Below are 20,435 nucleotides of genomic sequence, written 5' to 3' on the forward strand. Positions count from 1 at the left end.
GATTTACTGGAGCCTTTGTAAGCTGCTTTCTAAAGGGGTTTTTAGCAGCCCATACATCATATGGAATATTTCAAAATCTTTCTTTAAATAAGCATCATCATATTTAATTGAGAATCAATTCAGCTACCTATTCATTCTCTCTTTGTGAGTCCGAAACATTAGCTAGAAGAGCCTGATTGCAGTTTGATAGATGACTGCTCTTTTCTGGCTGTTTCGGGTAGAGGTAAAAAAATCTGATTTTGATATTTTTCGGTTGCCCTGGCAAAAATCTATTAAAAAAACACATCTTAAAATACAGCTGCCATCGTGCAGAAAGTTTTTCAGGCGCTCGAGAGATTACATTCAGTTACATCCTGGGTGCTACTCTAATAGCTGGCATCTGTTAGACAAGACTCTGACAGCAATCCAGGCCACCTCAAAGGTCAGCTGTGTGAATTGGCTTACTATGTGAACCATCCATACCTCACTGGTACCCAATTACAGATAACGGCGGGGTTAGGTGAGGATGGCCTGTAAATGGCTTTGAGCCCCACCGGTGAATTCTGGGTGTATCTAAATGACAGAGTTTAACCCTAGGCAGGCTATCATGGCTGTTATGTATAGAGGAAAATGAATATCTGAGATCAGTGTGAAGGTGAATCTCGTTTTAATGACCTGTCAGCAACAGACATCCAGCAGATGTGTTTTCTTGATCAATTAAATATAAAGTACAAATCATTTACTCAGCATTGTACACATATCCCCTCTTACTAAGCAGAAATTAAGAAAATTAACAATTCTCAAGAAAGAAATGCAGCAGGAAACCTAAGTTCTTGTTGACACACAATGAAAACATGTATTCTCTAACAACTCGAGACTCAATTTTCAAATTAAGAAGACGAGAAATGAGAAACCAGTAGAAGTTAAATGTTAAGTCAGTAAAAGTAAAAAACCTTAATTTGGATTTGAATGAAGCCTTAGAGCGCAGGTACAGATAATATATATAATATGCAACAGCTGCGACCACAGAGTCTGTGTGACAGTCTATAGTGTTTTAATTGACTGTTATATCATCAATAATTTATCACAGCACTGACAAAAATTGCCAGTGACCGTTGATTTTGGTCAGAGGGGGGAGGCTGTGATAAAAAAAATAAAAATAAAACAATAATAATAATAAATAAAAAACAGGATACGCGACCTAATTAATCTTCAGTATTGCTGTGAGGCTAATCACAGAGAGTAAGTGAGAGTTGTGACTTGGAAATTAGAGTCCTCTGTAACAGAATACATGTTTTATCCTTTCTGAGCATTCAACTGCTGTAAAATAGCATGTGTAAGCATAATAAGTATATTTATGTTGACTTTTCAGATGATTACTTGTCACAGTTTAGTTACAAAGAATATAGTTTTAGAAAAAATACCAATTTACCAATGCAGCACTGCTCTACACACACCATGCAAGAAAAAGCAGAACTTTATATTTCTAAATGTTACATGCACATAAGAGACCCAACAGAGGGCTTTCACCTCTTAAGCATATGAGCCGGTTCATTAGCACTTCTGTAAGACAGCACTGTAAAGGTTAATAGACATGAGGAAGTGGAGATGTCAGCATGGTTCTGTCTCATTTATTACCCCCTGGACAGTTTGTATGCTCACTAGAATAATGCACAAGAGTATGGACATTTCAAAGACTGACTTACATAAAGCTACAGAATAGACTGGTGGTTTCTTCTATACACTGCTGACTGAGTCTGGCTCTGTATAAAAGGTAACAAAATGTGTCAACCAAAGCTTACTGATTTCCATGTTATAATTTCAGTTTTATAATTTGTTGAACACTCAAAGTGTAAAAACAATATGTTTTAGAGTGGTGTTTTAGAGTGTTATGTGTCAGACTGTGGATGGTCCAGTCTGACCTGTAGCCTCGTCATCACTGTGAAGCTGCCAGGCAAACAGTAGAAATACTGGCTGCTGGTGGTAGCTTCACATTTACTGAATAGGATTAAGAGTGGTGAAAATGTTCTTTCCATCTCTCTGAAATAAAGAACATGTCAAATATTCATTAAAAGGTCTTCCATGCTTTACTTTAGCAACAACATGCTATTGTCCACTAGGGATTAAATCAGCAGTTATCCTTTTCAGCCAAGCAGGCAGACAAAGACAACATTTTTTTGTCCCACTAGCATGTTTAAAGACAGTCTTAAGATGTAAAATTTTGGGCAGGGAATGATTTCTGAAACAGTTTTGGGCTTAGCACATGTGTGCTACAACAACAGCTCAAAGGATAACTGGAGGGATTATTGGCCTTTTTTGTGTCAGTCTTCAAGATGTAAGTGCCTCTTAACAACAGCTGTTGTATCAGGCATAGAACAGAATTTCCCATTAATCTTCTTTGCCAAATTCGTCCCAGCAGATTACAGTATCTAAACCAGTGACCTTTACATTTCTAGCTCTGCAAGCAACTAATTAAAAATGCATTCAGAGGCACATTCAGCTGGGAGTGCAGGCGAAATAACAGGTCAGCTGCTCAAAATAAGGATATGCCTGTGGGTTTTTGAGTTGTTGGTTAGACAAAAAAAAGTTATTTGATTTTTGTTTTTATATTTTGAGGGCTAGATTAATTAAATATAGTTTGTTTTTTACAACATCCAAAAAGTAACAGAACCAATTAAGAGTGCTACTGTAAGTCTCTTGCTCTAAAAAAGCACAAATCTTTATAAGAAATTATAATATATACATTATGCATGCACTGCCTATCCTTAGCTTTGTCATTTAAAGTGCTCATGCTACTGGCTATGCCAATTTACTCTTCACTCTCTAGGCAGATTACACTACCAACAACAACAACAACAACAACAACAACAACAACAAAAAACAACTCATTGTCCAACTAGAGCAATTACCAGGAAGGCTAAATAAGTCAGATAATAGCATTATAAGGCCAAAAAGAGTATCTGATTGAATTGCGTGCTGTAGTCCAACAAATCCACAAATCCACCAGCCTTACCTTGCATGAAAAGAAGGAGAGGTTTTTATAGTTGCTGTCCAGTATTTACCCTCCGACACATAAGTCTCAGCGCATCCTGTCACCCAGCCTCACTGCTTTGAGAAGTGCGATCTAAGCCAGAGCCTCACCCAACACAAAAGGTTTGGCCGACAATGGCATATTGCCAAATAAATACACTCCACCTGACACACATTTACACAGGTGCAAACAGCAGGTACACACAAACACTTTAAACAGATTAAAAAAACTCCCCCCCCCCCACCTTCCAGCATCTGCACCGGCTCCCAGTCCAATATTGGATCACTGTTAAAGCACTTCTCCTGGTTTTTAAATGTTTTCATGGCTTGGCGCCTCCCTAACTATCCTGTCTTCTTCACCCCTACATGCCATCCCATTCACTACATTCCTCTGATGCACATCTCCTCTCCATTCACCCCTTCAGACTAGGCACACAGTGGAATGCTGTCCCCCACAGTTCTTTGGCTATGTTTCTGTAAAGTGTCCTTGGGTGACCTGAAAGGCGCTTATAAATAAAATGCATGATAATGATGATTATGATTATGATTATGATTATGATTATTATGATTATTATTATTATTATTATTATTATTATTATTATTATTATTATTATTATTATTATTATTATCATTATCATTATTATTATTATGTAATTCCATATTTTCACATTAGGACATATAATTGAATGAACTGATACAACCATGAGAGGTTGCTAGTGCAGAAACAGCATGATAAAAATTCCTGACAATCAATCATCATGACCAATTTAAATGTCAGTATCATTGTATATATATTCATACTGTACATACATATGTAACAAGACCCATAGTACACAAGCTGTGCATTCTTGTACATGTAAAACATTTTAGACATTAACAAAGATGTCCAACACTTTACCAATACAAACTCGCTCACTCACTCAGTACGTAATAGAAAAACCTGTCCCAGCACAATCTAAACACACAAAGAAAAGGGTTTCTGATCAAATTTGGCCTGCAACCAAATTGGCATAATATCAAGGAACTACTATGTCTCAGAGGAAGAACTCAACTTTTCAGAGCTGAAGTTACAGAAAGATAATTTAGCAGAGAGAATTTATGTCCAAAGTCATTGCTGTGCAAGTTATTTGTTAAAATTGTTCATATTACTATTACATATTACTATTGTTATATATATACATTTATACTGAAGGATAAATCAATGACCAACTGGGGTTGATACAATCAAGAAAAGAAAGGGACTATGCTGATTCAAAATGAACGGGTGGAAAGAGAGAAAATGAGAGGTTTAAATCCCACATAGTGATCAGTAAGTGAGAGGCTTGTTTTTTTAGACGCATACCTTAAACACACCAGACCTCATGTCTTGTTCTCTTGTGTTGTTTAGTTTAAGAGGCTTAGTGCCATTATACATAAACCTGACTGAGTTCAATCACCTCTGAAAGCTTTTGAAAGTCTGTTATGAGAACATTGGCTTCACAGTGTTTTATCACAAATAGTATGCCATTTTGGTTCTGATCATACCCTGGTAAAGTTAAAGTGATTAAAAACTTATAAAACTCAAGAATTGTTGACACAGACCTAAATCTAGTGAGGACCTTACCCTGCCCAATTTTTTTTTTTATATCATCCCATATGCTATGGGTAAATGTCATTCTATAATGAGAACCAGCACCCCGCAAATACAAATGTTGAACTGAGTAAGCATCAGATTATTGAATCCAATATTTCCAAACAAGACACTCAATAGATGGTGTTTCCATGGCACATTGAATGTACAAATCCATAAGAGGTACAAGAGCTTGAATCATTTCATAACTGTAACTTTAAAAATCCTATGTGGAAAGATGGTATGAATATCATCACTGTCAAACGTATAAAAAAAAAGTATAAATATAAATGTAATGAGGTTTTCAAATTTCATCAACTTCTGGTTTTTGGAGTTAAAAAGGCCTTAAACTCTAACTTTTCTGTCTTCTAGCAACATACCGTGTGTGGCTGCAGTCATATTCAATGTCCACTAATGCTGTTTTTCTCGTAGCACCTTTGGTGGCACCAAGTCCAACACAGCCGCACTGATTTGCGCTTCGATCACCACATTTACTGTGCTGAACTGAGAAAGACGTTGTCAGTGTGTTTAGTTCTTAGCTCTTTTGTAGCCCCCATCTGAATCTCTGTATTTTCTCTCATTCTGCTGGTACTTTCAAACATCTGCATTTCTGTTTTGTCATGTTTAGTTACTGCTGGTGAAAACACAACGTTTCCTGTAATGCTCATAATAAAAGCTTTAAAATGATTGAATAACGGGGGGCTTTTATGTTGAAAAAGTTATACTAAATGAAACATGTTTTCTAACTGAATTAACAGACCACTGTACTGTTGTGGTGATTCTTCGATAGTTCTGCGGGAATAAATTCAAGAGTATCATTGGTTTAAGATGCACGCCAGGCTGCCACACACAGTCCAACCAAACAGAGCCAGGCTGCCAGATGTAATGGAGAAACGGCATAAGCTCACAACTTAAAGGTCACATTTTTCAGGACATACATGGGTCTTCCCGTTTCTACAGACAGCCTTTTATTTAACCCTGTGTAAAGAGTGCTTAAATTATTGACATTTACAAAATAAATAAAAACCCCAAATCACATTCACATTGCCTCAGTCGGCATCCTGTACAGTGAAAGACATCCTCTGTCCTTAAACCCTCAGTTCGAATGAGGAAGAACTTGTCAACATTGTTAATGGTACCACTGTCATTTTTTTGTAATATATGTTTCACATAAAATGCCAACACATGCTCAGATACAGATACTTGGCCCTAAGCACAATCAACAAACTGATAAAACTAAAACAACAACAACATCCCTGTCACTGACATCAAATAAAATACTAATAACAGAACATGAAGCAGGAAAGATTTGGCATCGTCTGTGTTTACTAGTGAGCATTTCATTCCTTGGCAATGTCACACTTAGCACGGCATGTGATCTTGACTGCCGATTGAGCAGCAATCTGTCTCCTTCCAACACTGGCTACTACACACACACACAGACCTTACTAATATGTCTGTCATAGTCACCTCAAAAAAAAAAAAAAAACAGCCACCAACAACTCAATATCTTTATGAGAAGGTGGGATGAGCAGGCTATAAAATGTTTAGTGTCTTCTCTGCTCCATCATTCATTTCTAAGCATTGCACTAACTTAAATATAAGATATTTTATATCATTTCAGTTGCACTACACAAAGACAAGCAAGAAAAGTGTCCTTCCAATGTGTTTTTTGTATACCTTTGCAAAAATGATCTGAAGATACTTTTCCCTTTCTTTCAAGGCATGTCCTCTGTTCCAGAACCCTTATCATCACGGTTATTTTTGGGTCTGGGTATTTTCATTAACTTGACTTTTCTTCCGTATTTTTTTGTCTTTGATTTTATTCTCTCATTTTAATCTCACAGTATCTTCATCTTTACATGAACTTGCTGTTTGTTATTCTTCAAATTAAAGACTACCTTGACTTCATATATAGCATAAGTATAAAATTATTATAAGCATAAAATCAAAACAAAAACCCCACAAAAAAGGAACATGAGAACATTTGATAGTTTTAACATCATTTGGGATAATAAGACTCCTATTAGAAATCTGTAAACATGCATCCAAGTTTTTTGTTTAGCTAAGAAATATTTAAATTATGATAATATTGTAATTAATCCTTATATACTTCATTAAGTAAGAAATATCACCCTTTTCTGATTTCATTTGACTAATGCTATACTATATTTTTACAAAGGAGATTCTTGTACAAAAGGACACTCCCCTCTGGCAGATTTCCATGAGAATTGTGCTGACAGGCAAATTGACCTAAGAGGAGCTGGCAGATAGTGACCATGCAGCATACAGCTCGGGGCATCCCAGATGCCTGTTTGCCCATGCTATAGTAACACAAAGAAGAGTACGCTGGGACCAAATAACAAGCCATCAAAGCAGATGCAATAGATAATGTCTGTGAGGGTTAATGGACAGAGAATACAAAGGGATGTGAACATACAGCCACAAGAATCATCAGCCACTTGAGCTATTTTTGCACAAGCGGTCAATATTTACCATCATTATATGAATTATTTTAACTGTCATTATGTTAATTAATTTTACTGTCATTGGGGGGATTTTTTTTACTGTCATTGTGTGAATTATTTTTCAAAAAGAAGTGTATAAGCTATGTTCCAGTTATCTAAATGACAGTATGTCTTTTGAATGAGCTTATAAATGGCCCTTTTGATCAGTTCTTTCAGAGAGTTATGTTATTGTTGGCCCTATGCTCAGCAAAGCTCTAAAAGAAGTCCCAAACAGCAATTTTCAGCTTGACTTTTGAGAGCATGCTAGATATCCTTCAGAGAAGCCTGCAAAGAATGTTGAATGCGTGACAATCATATTGTACAAGAGAATATTGTACCATTTATGATAAATTCTTTATTGTGTGGCCATAATTCAGTCGGACTGCATTTGAGCAGCAGCATCTACAAACAATACACACAGTGAAGGCATGGACTGGAACACTTTATATGTAGGAAGTCTAAGAAATGAGCCATAGTAATACAATAATGAGGTATGCTTTGTGATATGCTTGTTACATTAATGTTGTTTCATTTGGCAAAAACTAGGTTGGCAACAACTGACTCTTAGAATCAGGTTTAAATGAGCTCAAATTAATTAAAGTCTGCATCAACAGATAACTGGTTTGCTGATATTATTTATCTGTCCCTATCGGCATATGCCAACTGCCTGAACATTTTGTGCTTAAACCAGCAATACTGCTGGTAAGAGGATGACCTTTCAACAAAGTATTAAAAACAAAAAAAAATTAGAATTTCTATCATTCACCTGCTATGCTAACTTAATTTAGTTTAAAGGTCACATTTGTTTGTTTGCTAAAAATACTGACTGTATGGTAAAATGACCAGAAATGGTCATTGTATGAGCAGGATGGAAAACATTTAATATATGGGAAGGAATAAACATTCCATTAATATTCCATCTGGATAATAGTATATTGTAGCTATGTCTAAGTGACAGCTTTGCCATAGTCTGCAGACTATGAAGCAGCTTCATGTGTGCTTGGTGTAGTGAGCCCCATCAATGGGATTTCAAAAGAGTCAGGTACATACAGTCAAGTGTGTGTGCATATATATATATATATATATATATATATATATATATATATATATATATATATATATATATATATATATATATATATATATATATATATTCTGCTTCTATTTGTTGTTTTCCTAGTGACTAGTGAATGACAACACAGGCCCACTGAATGGAGTAACTCTTACTTGTAGGCCAGGATCAGGACAACTCCAGGAAGATACCGGTCCTGGCCAGGTGATAATCCAGCTTGTAATACCTCACCTTTTCAAGCTTATATATTCACTTCACAGAAATGAGAAAGTTTTGTTATCAGAATGTTCTTTTTTTTTTTAGTCATTTTGTATATGCTGTGAAGTTGTGACACACTAGTCACCAATTAATACTGATTAAATATCAAATTGTGTTCAAATCAAGTTCACGTACACAGAGGTGGGTGCATGCTTTGTGGACAGTCTGTTCAGTATCAACGTGTCTCTACCATTAATGCACACTTAGGTTTAAACACCTTACCTGCCACACTACTGGTTCCATGTGATCAGCTGTGGTGGACAGGCAGACACTCAACACAAGGGTATGAGAGGCGGAGGTCAGGACGCTGGCGATGATAGCGTCCCGCATAGAGAACGGCAACATGGTGTAAACCACAAACACAATGAACAGGAAGAATGACACCTGTGGAGAAAGAGACACACTTATGAGACACACCTGCAGGGGAATACAGCAGAGAGAGAACATAGAGAGAGCGAGAGCAATGGATGCACAAGAAAAGAAAACACAGATTGAAATAAAATATCAGTGTTGACAGTCCTGTGGGGAAAGACAGAGCATGACCCACCAAGTCTGAACACCACCAACCCTGCTCACTAAAGTCAAGTTTATTTATGCACAGCTACATCAGTGGCATCATAAAAAAGAACATAAAAACCATGCCTGTTTTGGGAGAGATTCAATATTAAGCAAGAGACTAACACAAAAGGCAAGGAAAAAGAAAAGAATACACATACATTTGTGGCGTTAAACATTTGTCCATCTAATCTTACATTCTTAGCATCCTTAGCTTACCTAAGCTTCCTTGATTGCAGGAAGCAAAAAAAAGGGACAATTAGCCCTGACACTTAAAACCTGATGCCTCTGATGTAGTATATAGATTGCTACTCTTTCTCCTCAATCTTCACACACACACACACAGAAGAAGCGCACAGCTCTTAAATATGCCTTCTGCTGTGGGGTTAAAGCAGCTCATCCGCTGTTATGCTTGGATAGAAAGAGGCCAGTGTTCTCACATGCTGCAGCCAGGTGCCAGTTAACCTTTCTTGGGTTATTTGTAGGGCTGGCATGTAGGGGGAAGTGAGATGGAAAGAGGAAAGGAAAGCGCAAGAGAGGGGTAGTGAGTGAAAATGAGGCAAAACAGTACCTCCTCTGTTCAAGCTTGAGAGACTAACATACTGTTCTATACTGCTACTCATTATGGCTAACTGTGGCAGTGAATGTAAACTGTGTCAAATATCAAAGATGGTCTGTGACCTTTAAGATAATGTTTTATTCATGTTTGAGGTAAAATTGTGTTTCAATGAGGAAATTGCTTCTGCATTTGCAAACCTCCTGCTGCTTCATTACAGATAAAAGTAGGATATGTTCACTAATTAGCCTAAGATCATCTGTTGTAGACTGCTTACATTCTTGTTCATTTGTGAAATAGTGAACACATTAAAACTAAATGATGTGGTTTACTGAAAGACATAACAGATGATAAAGGGAACTGTTATGAATGCAACTTCTGCTCAATTTGATTCATAAGCTTCTCTTTTCCAGCTATTACTTTAATTACATTAATTTAAAAAACACTAAATAAAAGGATATTTAATCAATGTTTAATCAATGTGGCACTAATGACACTTCAGCAAGGTTTTCTCGTATTCTTTTTGTTGCTTTATGATCATCAGAAGATGGTGACCGCTGTTCTTTGAAGAACAGAAGAGTAGAAGTAAACGCTATGTTAACGTTTCATACTGAAAGTTAAAACAGCATATTCTGAATCTCTAATAACTATTATTTTCTCTCTAGCAAAAAGAATAGTATTCAGCACTCTAGGGAACAGGTACTATTTGTCATTAGTTTAATATTGTGCAACAAAACAAGGAGGACATGCCGCTGCATTTTTTTTAATATTAATTCTTGCGTTTTACATTTCGCTGTATATGCGGGATATGTGCTCTACGCATTAGCCATTGACACAATATTACTCTAACAATAGCATGGTTGGCTGCACCAGAAGTTGTTGGTTGTTGCCTCTGATGGGTTCGGAGATTGTGATGAGTTTAAATGTTTAACCCTAGATATATAAAATAAACTTTGCTTAGTAGTCAAATGCTTGGTGAATGCAGCAACCTTTTATAGTTGGAATCAAAGCTTAGTGCACTGAGACAGACGACAACACTGCTAGTTTGTAAGCAGAAGTCTTCATTGCCTGTAGCTCCACCCAAAAGAATAATTCACTTAATTATACAACTCTGCAATACAAGTGACCTTGTTTGAATATGAAATGATAGAATTTCCCCAGTATGATTACAAAACAAGAAAAAAAAATACAATTTCAATTTGACTTTGAAAAAAGGGGGTACCATATCAAAGGAAAATGTGTTTATCATATAAAAATAACAAATCTCTGATTGTAAATTTAAACAATTAGATGAAGCAATACTAAAAATATCCTCTGGCAATTATCATCACCATCATTATCATCCTCATAATCACTGACATGTCTATATTCTTTGTTCAAGTTCAGGTCACATACAATTGATCTTCTATTGATCATAAGGCCTACACAGTGTTTTTACAGCATCATTTAGGCTGTATCACATCCATCATATTGGAGGACTGGTGTCACTGGCCAGTATAGTATGATCTTTTCTTATAATGGCAGTAGTACCTTGATCTATTGACAACCTGATAAATCACTTTAACCGTAGTCCCTGCATGACTGCCACTGCAAAACAGGTGCAATCCTTTGCCAGTAATTTATCACACCATGGGGGCAAAGACAGAATCAGGACAAAAAGAATCCCTTTAAGTAAAGGGATATTCAGTTGGTCCATTTTTAAAATGTTCGATCAAACCAGCAGTTTAAAGGATGTAACTTTATACACGTTCACCAGTGCCTCATTTCAGTGCCTCTCTGTGCTCCGCTATCAGGGAGCAACAATAGCTAACATTAGTCTGGAAATTGGGTCCGCTAACGACTGGCCTCCAGCACAACTCAGAAGTTTTACAAAGCCTCTTTAATGGAAAAAGCATATAGACAATAACAGATAGTGTAACACAATGATTAAGTGACCCCTCTTATATAATTTCACTCAATCTGAAACTGTATACCTCATAATAGAAATATTATTTGCCTCAAAAACCATGAACGCTTTAAGAGTGTTTTAATTTGTTTCAAAGCCATGAAGCAACCCATGAAGTGCACAATTTGCTTCATACTCTCTAAAAGGGAATGGCTGGCTTGCTGGACTATATGTAATGACTTTTTTTCACTGCAAGGTCTAACCTCTAATGCCCCCTGACATTGGGCAAAAGCACACAAAGATTACCCTTCACACGGGACCCCACTTTTTGGTGTCAAATTGAATATCTGACCAGCTCTTCCTCAAGTCTAATAATTAATCTGTCTGGGTTGGCAGGGGCCACTGCTGCTTTGGAATTGTGTCACCAATTTCACTTACTGGTCACAACAAAACTCAACAAACTGTAGAGCCCCTCATCGCAACCTTCATAATAACTATCTCCTTTTCAAGAGAGCTTATCTTTAAAGATCTGCAGTCTGGCATTTCCATTTCAACTTCTACTTAAGCTGTTAACATGGTTGCAGACACCAACAGCTTCCCGTAATAATCTCTTCCTCATGACAGCAAATATTATTTTAAGTATCCTGAGGAAAGGGTCTGTTGGATTTTTTAAGGAACCGGGGCAGAAATAGCAATGCATTTGCATTTGCACCTCCTACCAGCTTTGCATCTACAAGAGTGACCAACAAACTAAATCATTCGGAAGTGATACGTAGAGCTGTCTACTGAGCTAGCTTTATAACATTGGAAAAGTTAACAGACAAACTAAAAGTGATTAGTAAAAAAAAGGGTTAGGGACAGTCCTGAAAATGAATAAATTCTAAATTCTATAAACTTTCATTTGTTTACACTCTTGTTGAATTATGGCAACCAGGGAAATACCTGTTTTCTAATCTTTCTGCACCATTGCCTGACCTAGCTGTAATTAGGCACACTTTTATTTTATCATTACAAAGTCACAAAACAGCAATGCTGGCAACAGGAGTTAGGAACCAATTGCAAACATTTAGGCAGAGCAGAAATGTCTGTGAAGTAGTTTACTGAGAAGCGGTTGCTGGAAGAAAAAAGTAGCCAGAAATGGCAGGTACGCCAATGTCATTTACTAACATTCACAAAATGGCAAAGAATAAAAAAGAGAAAAAAAAGGGTGAGTAGTCATCTTAATGTGCAAAAAGAAAATGAAAAAAACTAAAAACAGCTTGAGAGGTGTGTTAAGTAACTAGTGTAGGAGAGCAAACTAAAGAGGGGTGGCCAGAGGGCAGGTGAGTCGTGAGGGACAACACAATGGCGGTACAACTGCTAGTTAGAAGAGCTGCTGTGGTGTTTAATAACAAATATTACTGTATAAAACATGATTCTAAAAGGTAACATAGTTGTCTTCAGCCAGCTCCTTGTTTTTGCCTTGTACAAATCTTGAAACAAAAAGATATAAGTGTACAATCAGAGTCTTGGGTCAACAAGTACAAAAACCACTAATGTGAGTTTATAAAACTCTAAATGAAAGAAATGGGAGAAAAAATAATGAATGTAAACCTATAATCACCAGATCATTTAGATTTTTCATTTCAGTGTAGCATTCAGAAAACATCCATTCATCACCATTTCAGAAGAAAAACACTTAAATATCAACTTGCTCCCTCATAAGTAAGGGCTGACAAATGGCGTCTAGCACACCAACATCATTTGCTTAACATGCAGAAAGTCTTTTTACTAAATGAATGCTCTGAAATCCATTGCAGTTAGTGATTCATGAAACTGTACCAAGGATAATGGAGCGGCAGCGGGGGGGAAGACACCTGCTGTGATCTCCTGCATACTTGATACTCAATGTAGTAATAAAACAGTGAGGAGCTTCCTTCAGTTCGGTTAAAGCAATCACATAAAGACCCTCTCTCGGACAATTAAGTGGCCAAAGCTTTTTTGTGGTCTATCATGTTACAGTCAACTCTGCTTCTGCCCATTAATCAATTCCTTGATAATGACACTGAGGAGAGCTCATAAAACAAATTATAGAGATGGAGTGTCAGATTACATCAGGCTTTTAGTCTACTGTCTGTGGCAGAGATTAGTTTACAGGCTAGATTTACAATGTGTAGTGTATGTGTGCATGTCTATGTGAGCATGTGATGTCTGTGTCTGCTAAAACAGATATGCTCTTTTGGTTTCAGGCTTTACTCACTAAATCCGAATAAAAAGATGGTTTCATTGATTTGTAGCGATTTGTAGAAATAAAGGCAGTAGATTAGAGTCAGCCAAAGTGCTTGATTTGTCATTTTCACTGTAAGTCTAGACAGGTCAACCTTAATATCTTAGATTAATTAAAGTGTTTTGCAACAAAAATGTATTCCTTTCTAGAATCAAAACTCTGATCTGACATTAGCAAATGGCTTTGTTACTCCTATTTACAGGTTATTCTGCATTTCTCCATCTCTCTCTCTGCCTTGTATCCTCTATGTGTGTGCCATAACTACCTGTAGGCCCTGTCGGCCACCTGCCTTGATCTTTACAGTTTTAACCTGGAATGCCTCTTCTCTTCACCCCAACTGCCCTTTGCGCCACTTCTTTTGTCCTACACCTTAATGAGGTTGGCTGTATTCTTAAAAAGGAGTGTGTGAGTGCATCCACGCACTGTATGAGACAGCCAGAGAGAAGAAGAGATGAGACCGGGTCCAGACATCTCTCAGTGAGGGAAGGAGGCTGGACCATACAGATAAGCCCATCTCCTCGCCGTCAGCAAACACAGAGGGCTTTGTGGGGAGAGGATAAGCATGCAATTGATTTCAGGTTTGAAAATGGAAAGTGTACTGTATACAACCTAACTCTGGGAGAGTGGGGATGTGAGCACAGCCCAGCTGGGGAATATGGGAGCTATTTCTTTCACCTGAAAGTGTACTGTACTGACATTCAATTTGTAATGTATCTCTCTTACTAAGTGCTATATCACTGGCAACCAGACTTGTTTCAGTTTCTTGAGGACATTTCACCTTTCATCCAAGAGACTTCTTCAGTTCCTAAACTTCCTCACTGTTTTATTACTACAGTATCAAGAATGCACGAGATCACAGGTGTCTTTCTTATTACACATCACCATGACCTGGATGACTGAGAACCTTCTTGAACATGTAACTATCTCTTGCATTCTTACTGTATCTCATGAGGAATTCCACACAAGTTGCATAGTTATTTTGACAGATGACCATGTTCTCTATGTGGCGAAGCTGCTTTATGCAGAGAGAACTAAAATACATTAAATCATTAGTGCCATCTGGACTCAAGTTATATTAGTCATATTCTGCAGTGCACTGGAGAAGTCAAGTCAGGTTATTAGGGTGTCAGGGCTTGGAAATGCATCAATATAAAAAGAATAAAGTAGGGAGAGTGATACTTCCATTAGAATAATACTGCATTAGAATTTGATCTTCAAAGTAGGTGACTGTCAGAAGAACACAAGGCACACACAAAATATTAGTAGTTTAGAGCTAAAACAACCATAATTAAAAGATGATATATGTCTTTGCTGCTATGAATAGCAAATGATACAAAAAGAGAAACTAGCTAATCATCATCTAAACCATATTCAAAATTATCACAGCACAATAAACAGATGTTTTGATAAACAGCTAAATTAACAAAATGTTTGTGTTCAAATATACTCTACTGAGCCTAACTATATGTAGAGATACTGTGGGAAAAGAACAATGACCACATTGTGAATAGAAAACCACCATCAGAAATCAAATAAGAAGCTTTCAATTAATCTAGACAATTTATCCTTTCCTTTTTTTCCAAGTCTCATTTTCTTCTGGTTCGTATGTCATGATTATTCATTCATGCTCTTCATGTCATGTGAAAACCTGACAAAACCTCTTGTGCCAGTTTGGAAGATAGAGAAGAGTTCATTTGAAGAGCCCCTAATGGGCAAAACATTTCATGGGATTCTCTTGACTTTTTTCACTCTATCCAATTACGTTTCTGTCCATAACCGTTGCAAAAGTTAGCTGCTTTTTTGCCCAATCACTCCAAAAAATGTTCACTGATCATGAAACAGATGAAGATGGTACAAAGAAATACCAATCGGTACACTGATTGGTATTTCTTTGTACCATCCACATCTGTTTCATGATCATTTGCAAACCATGCCGCATCTCTCTTATGAAGCAATTCATACTCCATTACAGTACATGGTGCATCGAATTTGACATTGTGCTTCCTCTTTTTGAACTTCCAGTTTCAATCCAGTGTACAATTGGCCAGCAGCAGAGATTCCCACTTTCAATCTATAATGAACAATTTATTTAGTGACTCATATGGTCTAATATTCAGTTAAAAGCTCATTATGTTTACAAGCTAGTTGCTCTATGTGTCTGTCTGCCATTTGTTGTTGTGCAGGTAGAGTTTTTTCACTGAAAATGTCTGCATGCTGTGGCCAATAGCGATATTTCAGAGTGGTGAGAGTGAACCAAAGCAGCGAAGTTGAGGTTAGAACAGCTAAAAGGGTCTTGAGACTCGCTACAAAACTCTGTATAGCCAAAAGACCTGCAGACTAAGGTGATAATTCTTGGCAAGTTTGTGAAAACGAGTGATGCCTCACATGTTACACATTGTCATTTGAGACACTGTCATTCTAAGAACATGCTAATATTATAGCCACTTTAAAGATAACCAAAATGTTGTACTCTTCACAAAAGCACCATACAAATTCTCTGATTCCTCTTGGTAGAGAACACACTATAGTTCAGATTAGTCCCAGTGTGGTTGATTAGTCTAGATTAGTACACAAAATGGTACAACTGAACCAAAAAATCATCACTTCACACAACATGGAAGCAATAAGAAAGGCATGCTTATACGCAGAGACATCTTTGGATTTAAAAATCATTAATGTATTCATCCTCTGTCTCCATGTCTGTGTTGTATATTACTTTTACTCTCTCCTCCTACACTTCAAATAACATTTTTCTGCCGCAGTGTTAATTACTCAAATATTTCCTGCACACTGGTATCTTAGCAACTTCTCTACAAGTCCATTAGTTATCACTATTTTCAGTTGGGTTTTTTTGTTGCTTTTTTTTTTGCTTATGATGGATTTTTAAGTTAAAACTATAGGCAGCAACATTCTCATCCACTGACAACATTACATGAATGACATGCAACAAAAGGCATCATCTTTAATGAGCTAATGAGCTTAGTTCTTTACATGATAGTTGAGGTGGTGGTGGTGGTGGTGGTAATGGTGGCGCCCCATCATTACCACCGATCCCCCCTCCAATGATTGTTTCATTCCCCTACTTCTCATGGCTACCTCCTAGCTACAGCATGGAGAGCATTTAATTAACTACAATGTTTACTTTGCCTTTCTCCATTTCGTCTCTGGAGCAGACATCCACCTAGCAACTGCACAGTAATACCAGGGTAACCACAGATTCAAAGACTCGGTCATTTATATAATTGGTGGATACGTAAATGCAGTGGAGTAACTAAAACAGCAAAGAAGGCAACATCTTCAAGTTTTACTCAGGGTTGAGATGCAAAATGTTCCCAGAACTCAATATGCCTTAGAACTTAGATATTTCATGTTTGTGGGTTAGGGTTAGGATTTTTTAGAAAAATGGCAGAAACAACAGAAGATATTTTTTGGTTGATTGAGCAAATGATTCATTGTTTTAGTTCTAACAGAATGTATAATTTGTTCAAAAATCTGTTTCATTTTCAACGGGATGAATAGCAGTGTCGAAGTGTTTTTTAGTTATAAAACATAATTTTGCTGCACCGCAGACAGGTAAAGAGTCACAGAAAAGGCAACTAACACATCTATAAAAAGTGAAGCATTGCATTGGGGGTGCTAGGTTTCATATATTGCTATTGTTATATAGTAATGACTCTAATGAGAGTCGGGACAGGAGGGGAGACACTGTCCTCACCTCCAAAGTCTTTGAAGTCATCTTGATGAGCGAGCGAGTGTTGAGCACACTCCCTTACTGTTTTTTATGTGTGCAGGTTTATGTGTGCAGAAGACTAATTAAATGCTATAAAGGAGCTCTATTTTCTCACTCTCTTTATCTTTTTGATGCAGCCAGAGCAATATCTCCATCCTTCAATCAGTGAATTGTAAGTCCATTGCCATCGCTACAGCAAAAGCTATGAAGCACTCAGTCTGTCCAGGCTACATGTAGTCAATTTGATCATTTTTAAGTGCCAAGACATGTTAATGTAAAAGTAGGTAAAGTAAATGGCAACTCTTGCTCCTTGTTTGGCTTTGTTGGTTTACAGTCTAGCAAATATGTTGCAAGTTAGTCTATCTGCAAGATGTGTCTAAAAAGCAAGAAAGATGAATGCTAAAAGAGTTGGATCAATGAAAGAGGAAAAGAAAATTTGAAGTAGTAGTCATAAGATATTTTTCAGAGGCTGGGCCCTGTCCTCTCATCATTGTTTTTATTATGATGTCTAGTAAGTCTCAAAGGAGGCCGAAAAATCCCAATGCAGGCTAATAGAATGCGAATACTCTGTCATTTATCCTGGGTTACTGGGAAACGACATGTATATATCATTCAAAGCTTTTTTCATTAGTGACTCACATTCTTTTTACTGATACCAGGAGTGGGTTTTCTGTTCCCCTGAGCAAATCAAAATGATAAATAAGGCATACTAAGTATACTGTATGCTAAGGTGTCAATATGACTCATTTCATCAATAATATGTCATCGAGCTCCTAAAAACACATTCAGTGCAGTGGCAATACACAATAATGTCTCTTCAGGTAAGTATTAATTAACATGCACCCATCAGAGAGCATTAATGGCATAATGGCTGCACATTTTTAGAAAGCAAAAGACAGGAGAGAATGGAGTGGTGTGTGAATCTGTGTATCTTTAGCTACCTTTTTGTGAGAAGAGGCAACACTCGACATCTGTCTTGCCAAGTATTAAGTCAGCTTTCAAATGATGAAGACTTAATGTACTGTGGTGTCTTCAATGAGCCCTAACAACACTGCTTTTTGTTTGCCTTGCTACATTTAACTGCAGCTATAATGGTTCTAAACAATGTAATACACAGTACACAGCACATAGGTACATAGTACAGAGCTCCTGGAAAGAAGGGACAAAGAATATTCTATATATCTAAACATTAAAAGCTAGCTGGTATTAACATTAAAATATATACAATATATATGTTTACTATATCTACCGACCAGTGGTCAATTCTAATCAACATACATATATATACATACATACACGCACACACATACACACAGAAAATGTGTATTTACATTGCATTCCTGCTTTTCTTGTTACTGTTCTCAGATCAACAGCGTTTTTTTTTTTATATGTTCTGACTCAAATGATGCTTTGTGGTACTGAGAGGGCCACGTGGAAAATAGTCAGCGAGCCTACAGTTGCACCATAAGAAGACTGATAAATTCATGGACAAAAAATACATATTGATTAACGTCAGCTGATTTACAACAGTTTCACACTACACATCTGATAGGCTTCCTTCATACCAGTTGACTTTTCCCCCAGTGTCATTACATGATAGATAGGGCTGTAAGGTGATTAAAAAAATTCATCTTTTTATTTACAGGATTTGTAATTAATTAATTAATCCGATTAATCGCATTTTAATCTCATATCTGCTAAAGGTACCCAAATAAAGAATTCTAGGACATCACAAAATTGAGTTGCATGACAAATCAATTGAATACACTAAGAAGAGAAGATTTGAAATCCACATTTTTTGAGGTGAAGTGCGTTTCATAAATGAAATTTAAAAGAAAATGGTCAAGCACATCCCAGCAAACCAATTAGGCCAGGTGCATTATTAAAAAAATGCAATACAAATACACTTAAATAAATAAAATTCATAAATAAAATAAGGCTTAGTCTCAAATATCAATCAATCAAAACATCAATCAATCAATCAATTCAAAATGAATATCAAAGCTGACTAAATACGTCATGTCTGTCACCCTGCTTTGACTAGCGACGCAGGTGGGAAGTGACAAACACGTCCGCACAAGTTCCTTGGTGCTAGTGCTACCATGACGTGCCACTGCCAAGTAGCCTACGGGTCATTCAATGGGCCAAATTAAAATGCTCTCACATTGAATTGCCACTCAGAATCTCAGAATTAATTGTGTTAATTTTTATAACGCGTTAATTTGCAGTGTAATGAATTAATCTAATTAACGTGTTAAACTGACAGCGCTAATGATAGATGATCTGCATGTCATGACCTTTGACATCCAATTAGTCATACTCTCTATTACCTTCAATCTAGCATAACTTGCATCCCTCTCTGAAGTTTGAAAATGCAACAAGGGACAACAACAAAAAAAGCCATACTACCAATATTGAAAATGGACATTCAGCAGCCATTATTATGTATACATAAACAGTACTGTGTTTGGATTATCCACAAAATGTGACAAAACATGTTGCAGCAAAAGAAGCCGTTCAACAGTAAGCCACTGGAAGACCTCTTATTCAATCCTGCAAATACCCATACCTAAGATGTTTACTTGGCCATGTAGCTTTTATCCTCACCTTTGTAATTCTGTACTACAATGAGTGCTATTCTACACTCTGCTACACAGATCTGATCTGACACAAAAAGCTTATTAAATAAATGAAACCACTTGTTTCTCTTATTTGTTTTACATATTTTGTTTGCGATTTAGTTATTGGATTTTATTTGTTAACTACATTGATAAGGTTTTGAAGAAAGTGCTTAACAAAACACAATAAATTGAAAGTAAACCATGGCTGGGAGGGATCTAAGAGAGTGAAGGGCACTTAAACATGTCTATGAACACTTAAGGTAGAAGGGAGCCTTGACAGTAACAATCACTTGCTCTTTTATTATCTTTCTGATATAGCCTACTCTCTACAGCTTTTCAGGAAAGTCAGCTTCTATATTAATTCACA

The 20,435-nt window shown here is 36.8% G+C and overlaps 1 protein-coding gene across 7 annotated transcripts in view; it reads right to left on the minus strand.

The window, feature by feature from the left end:
• The window catches only part of adcy2a (adenylate cyclase 2a), a 64,254-nt gene that overhangs the window by 29,164 nt on the left and 14,655 nt on the right, over positions 1-20,435 (minus strand). For all 7 annotated transcript variants that reach the window (XM_037075719.1, XM_037075722.1, XM_037075720.1 and 4 more), the window contains one exon: positions 8,678-8,839. In XM_037075719.1, coding sequence (XP_036931614.1) covers positions 8,678-8,839 — 162 coding nt within the window. The remainder of the gene's footprint in view (positions 1-8,677; positions 8,840-20,435) is intronic.

The sequence above is a fragment of the Acanthopagrus latus genome, chromosome 17, assembly GCF_904848185.1.
Source record: "Acanthopagrus latus isolate v.2019 chromosome 17, fAcaLat1.1, whole genome shotgun sequence".
Taxonomy (NCBI): Eukaryota; Metazoa; Chordata; class Actinopteri; order Spariformes; family Sparidae; genus Acanthopagrus; species Acanthopagrus latus.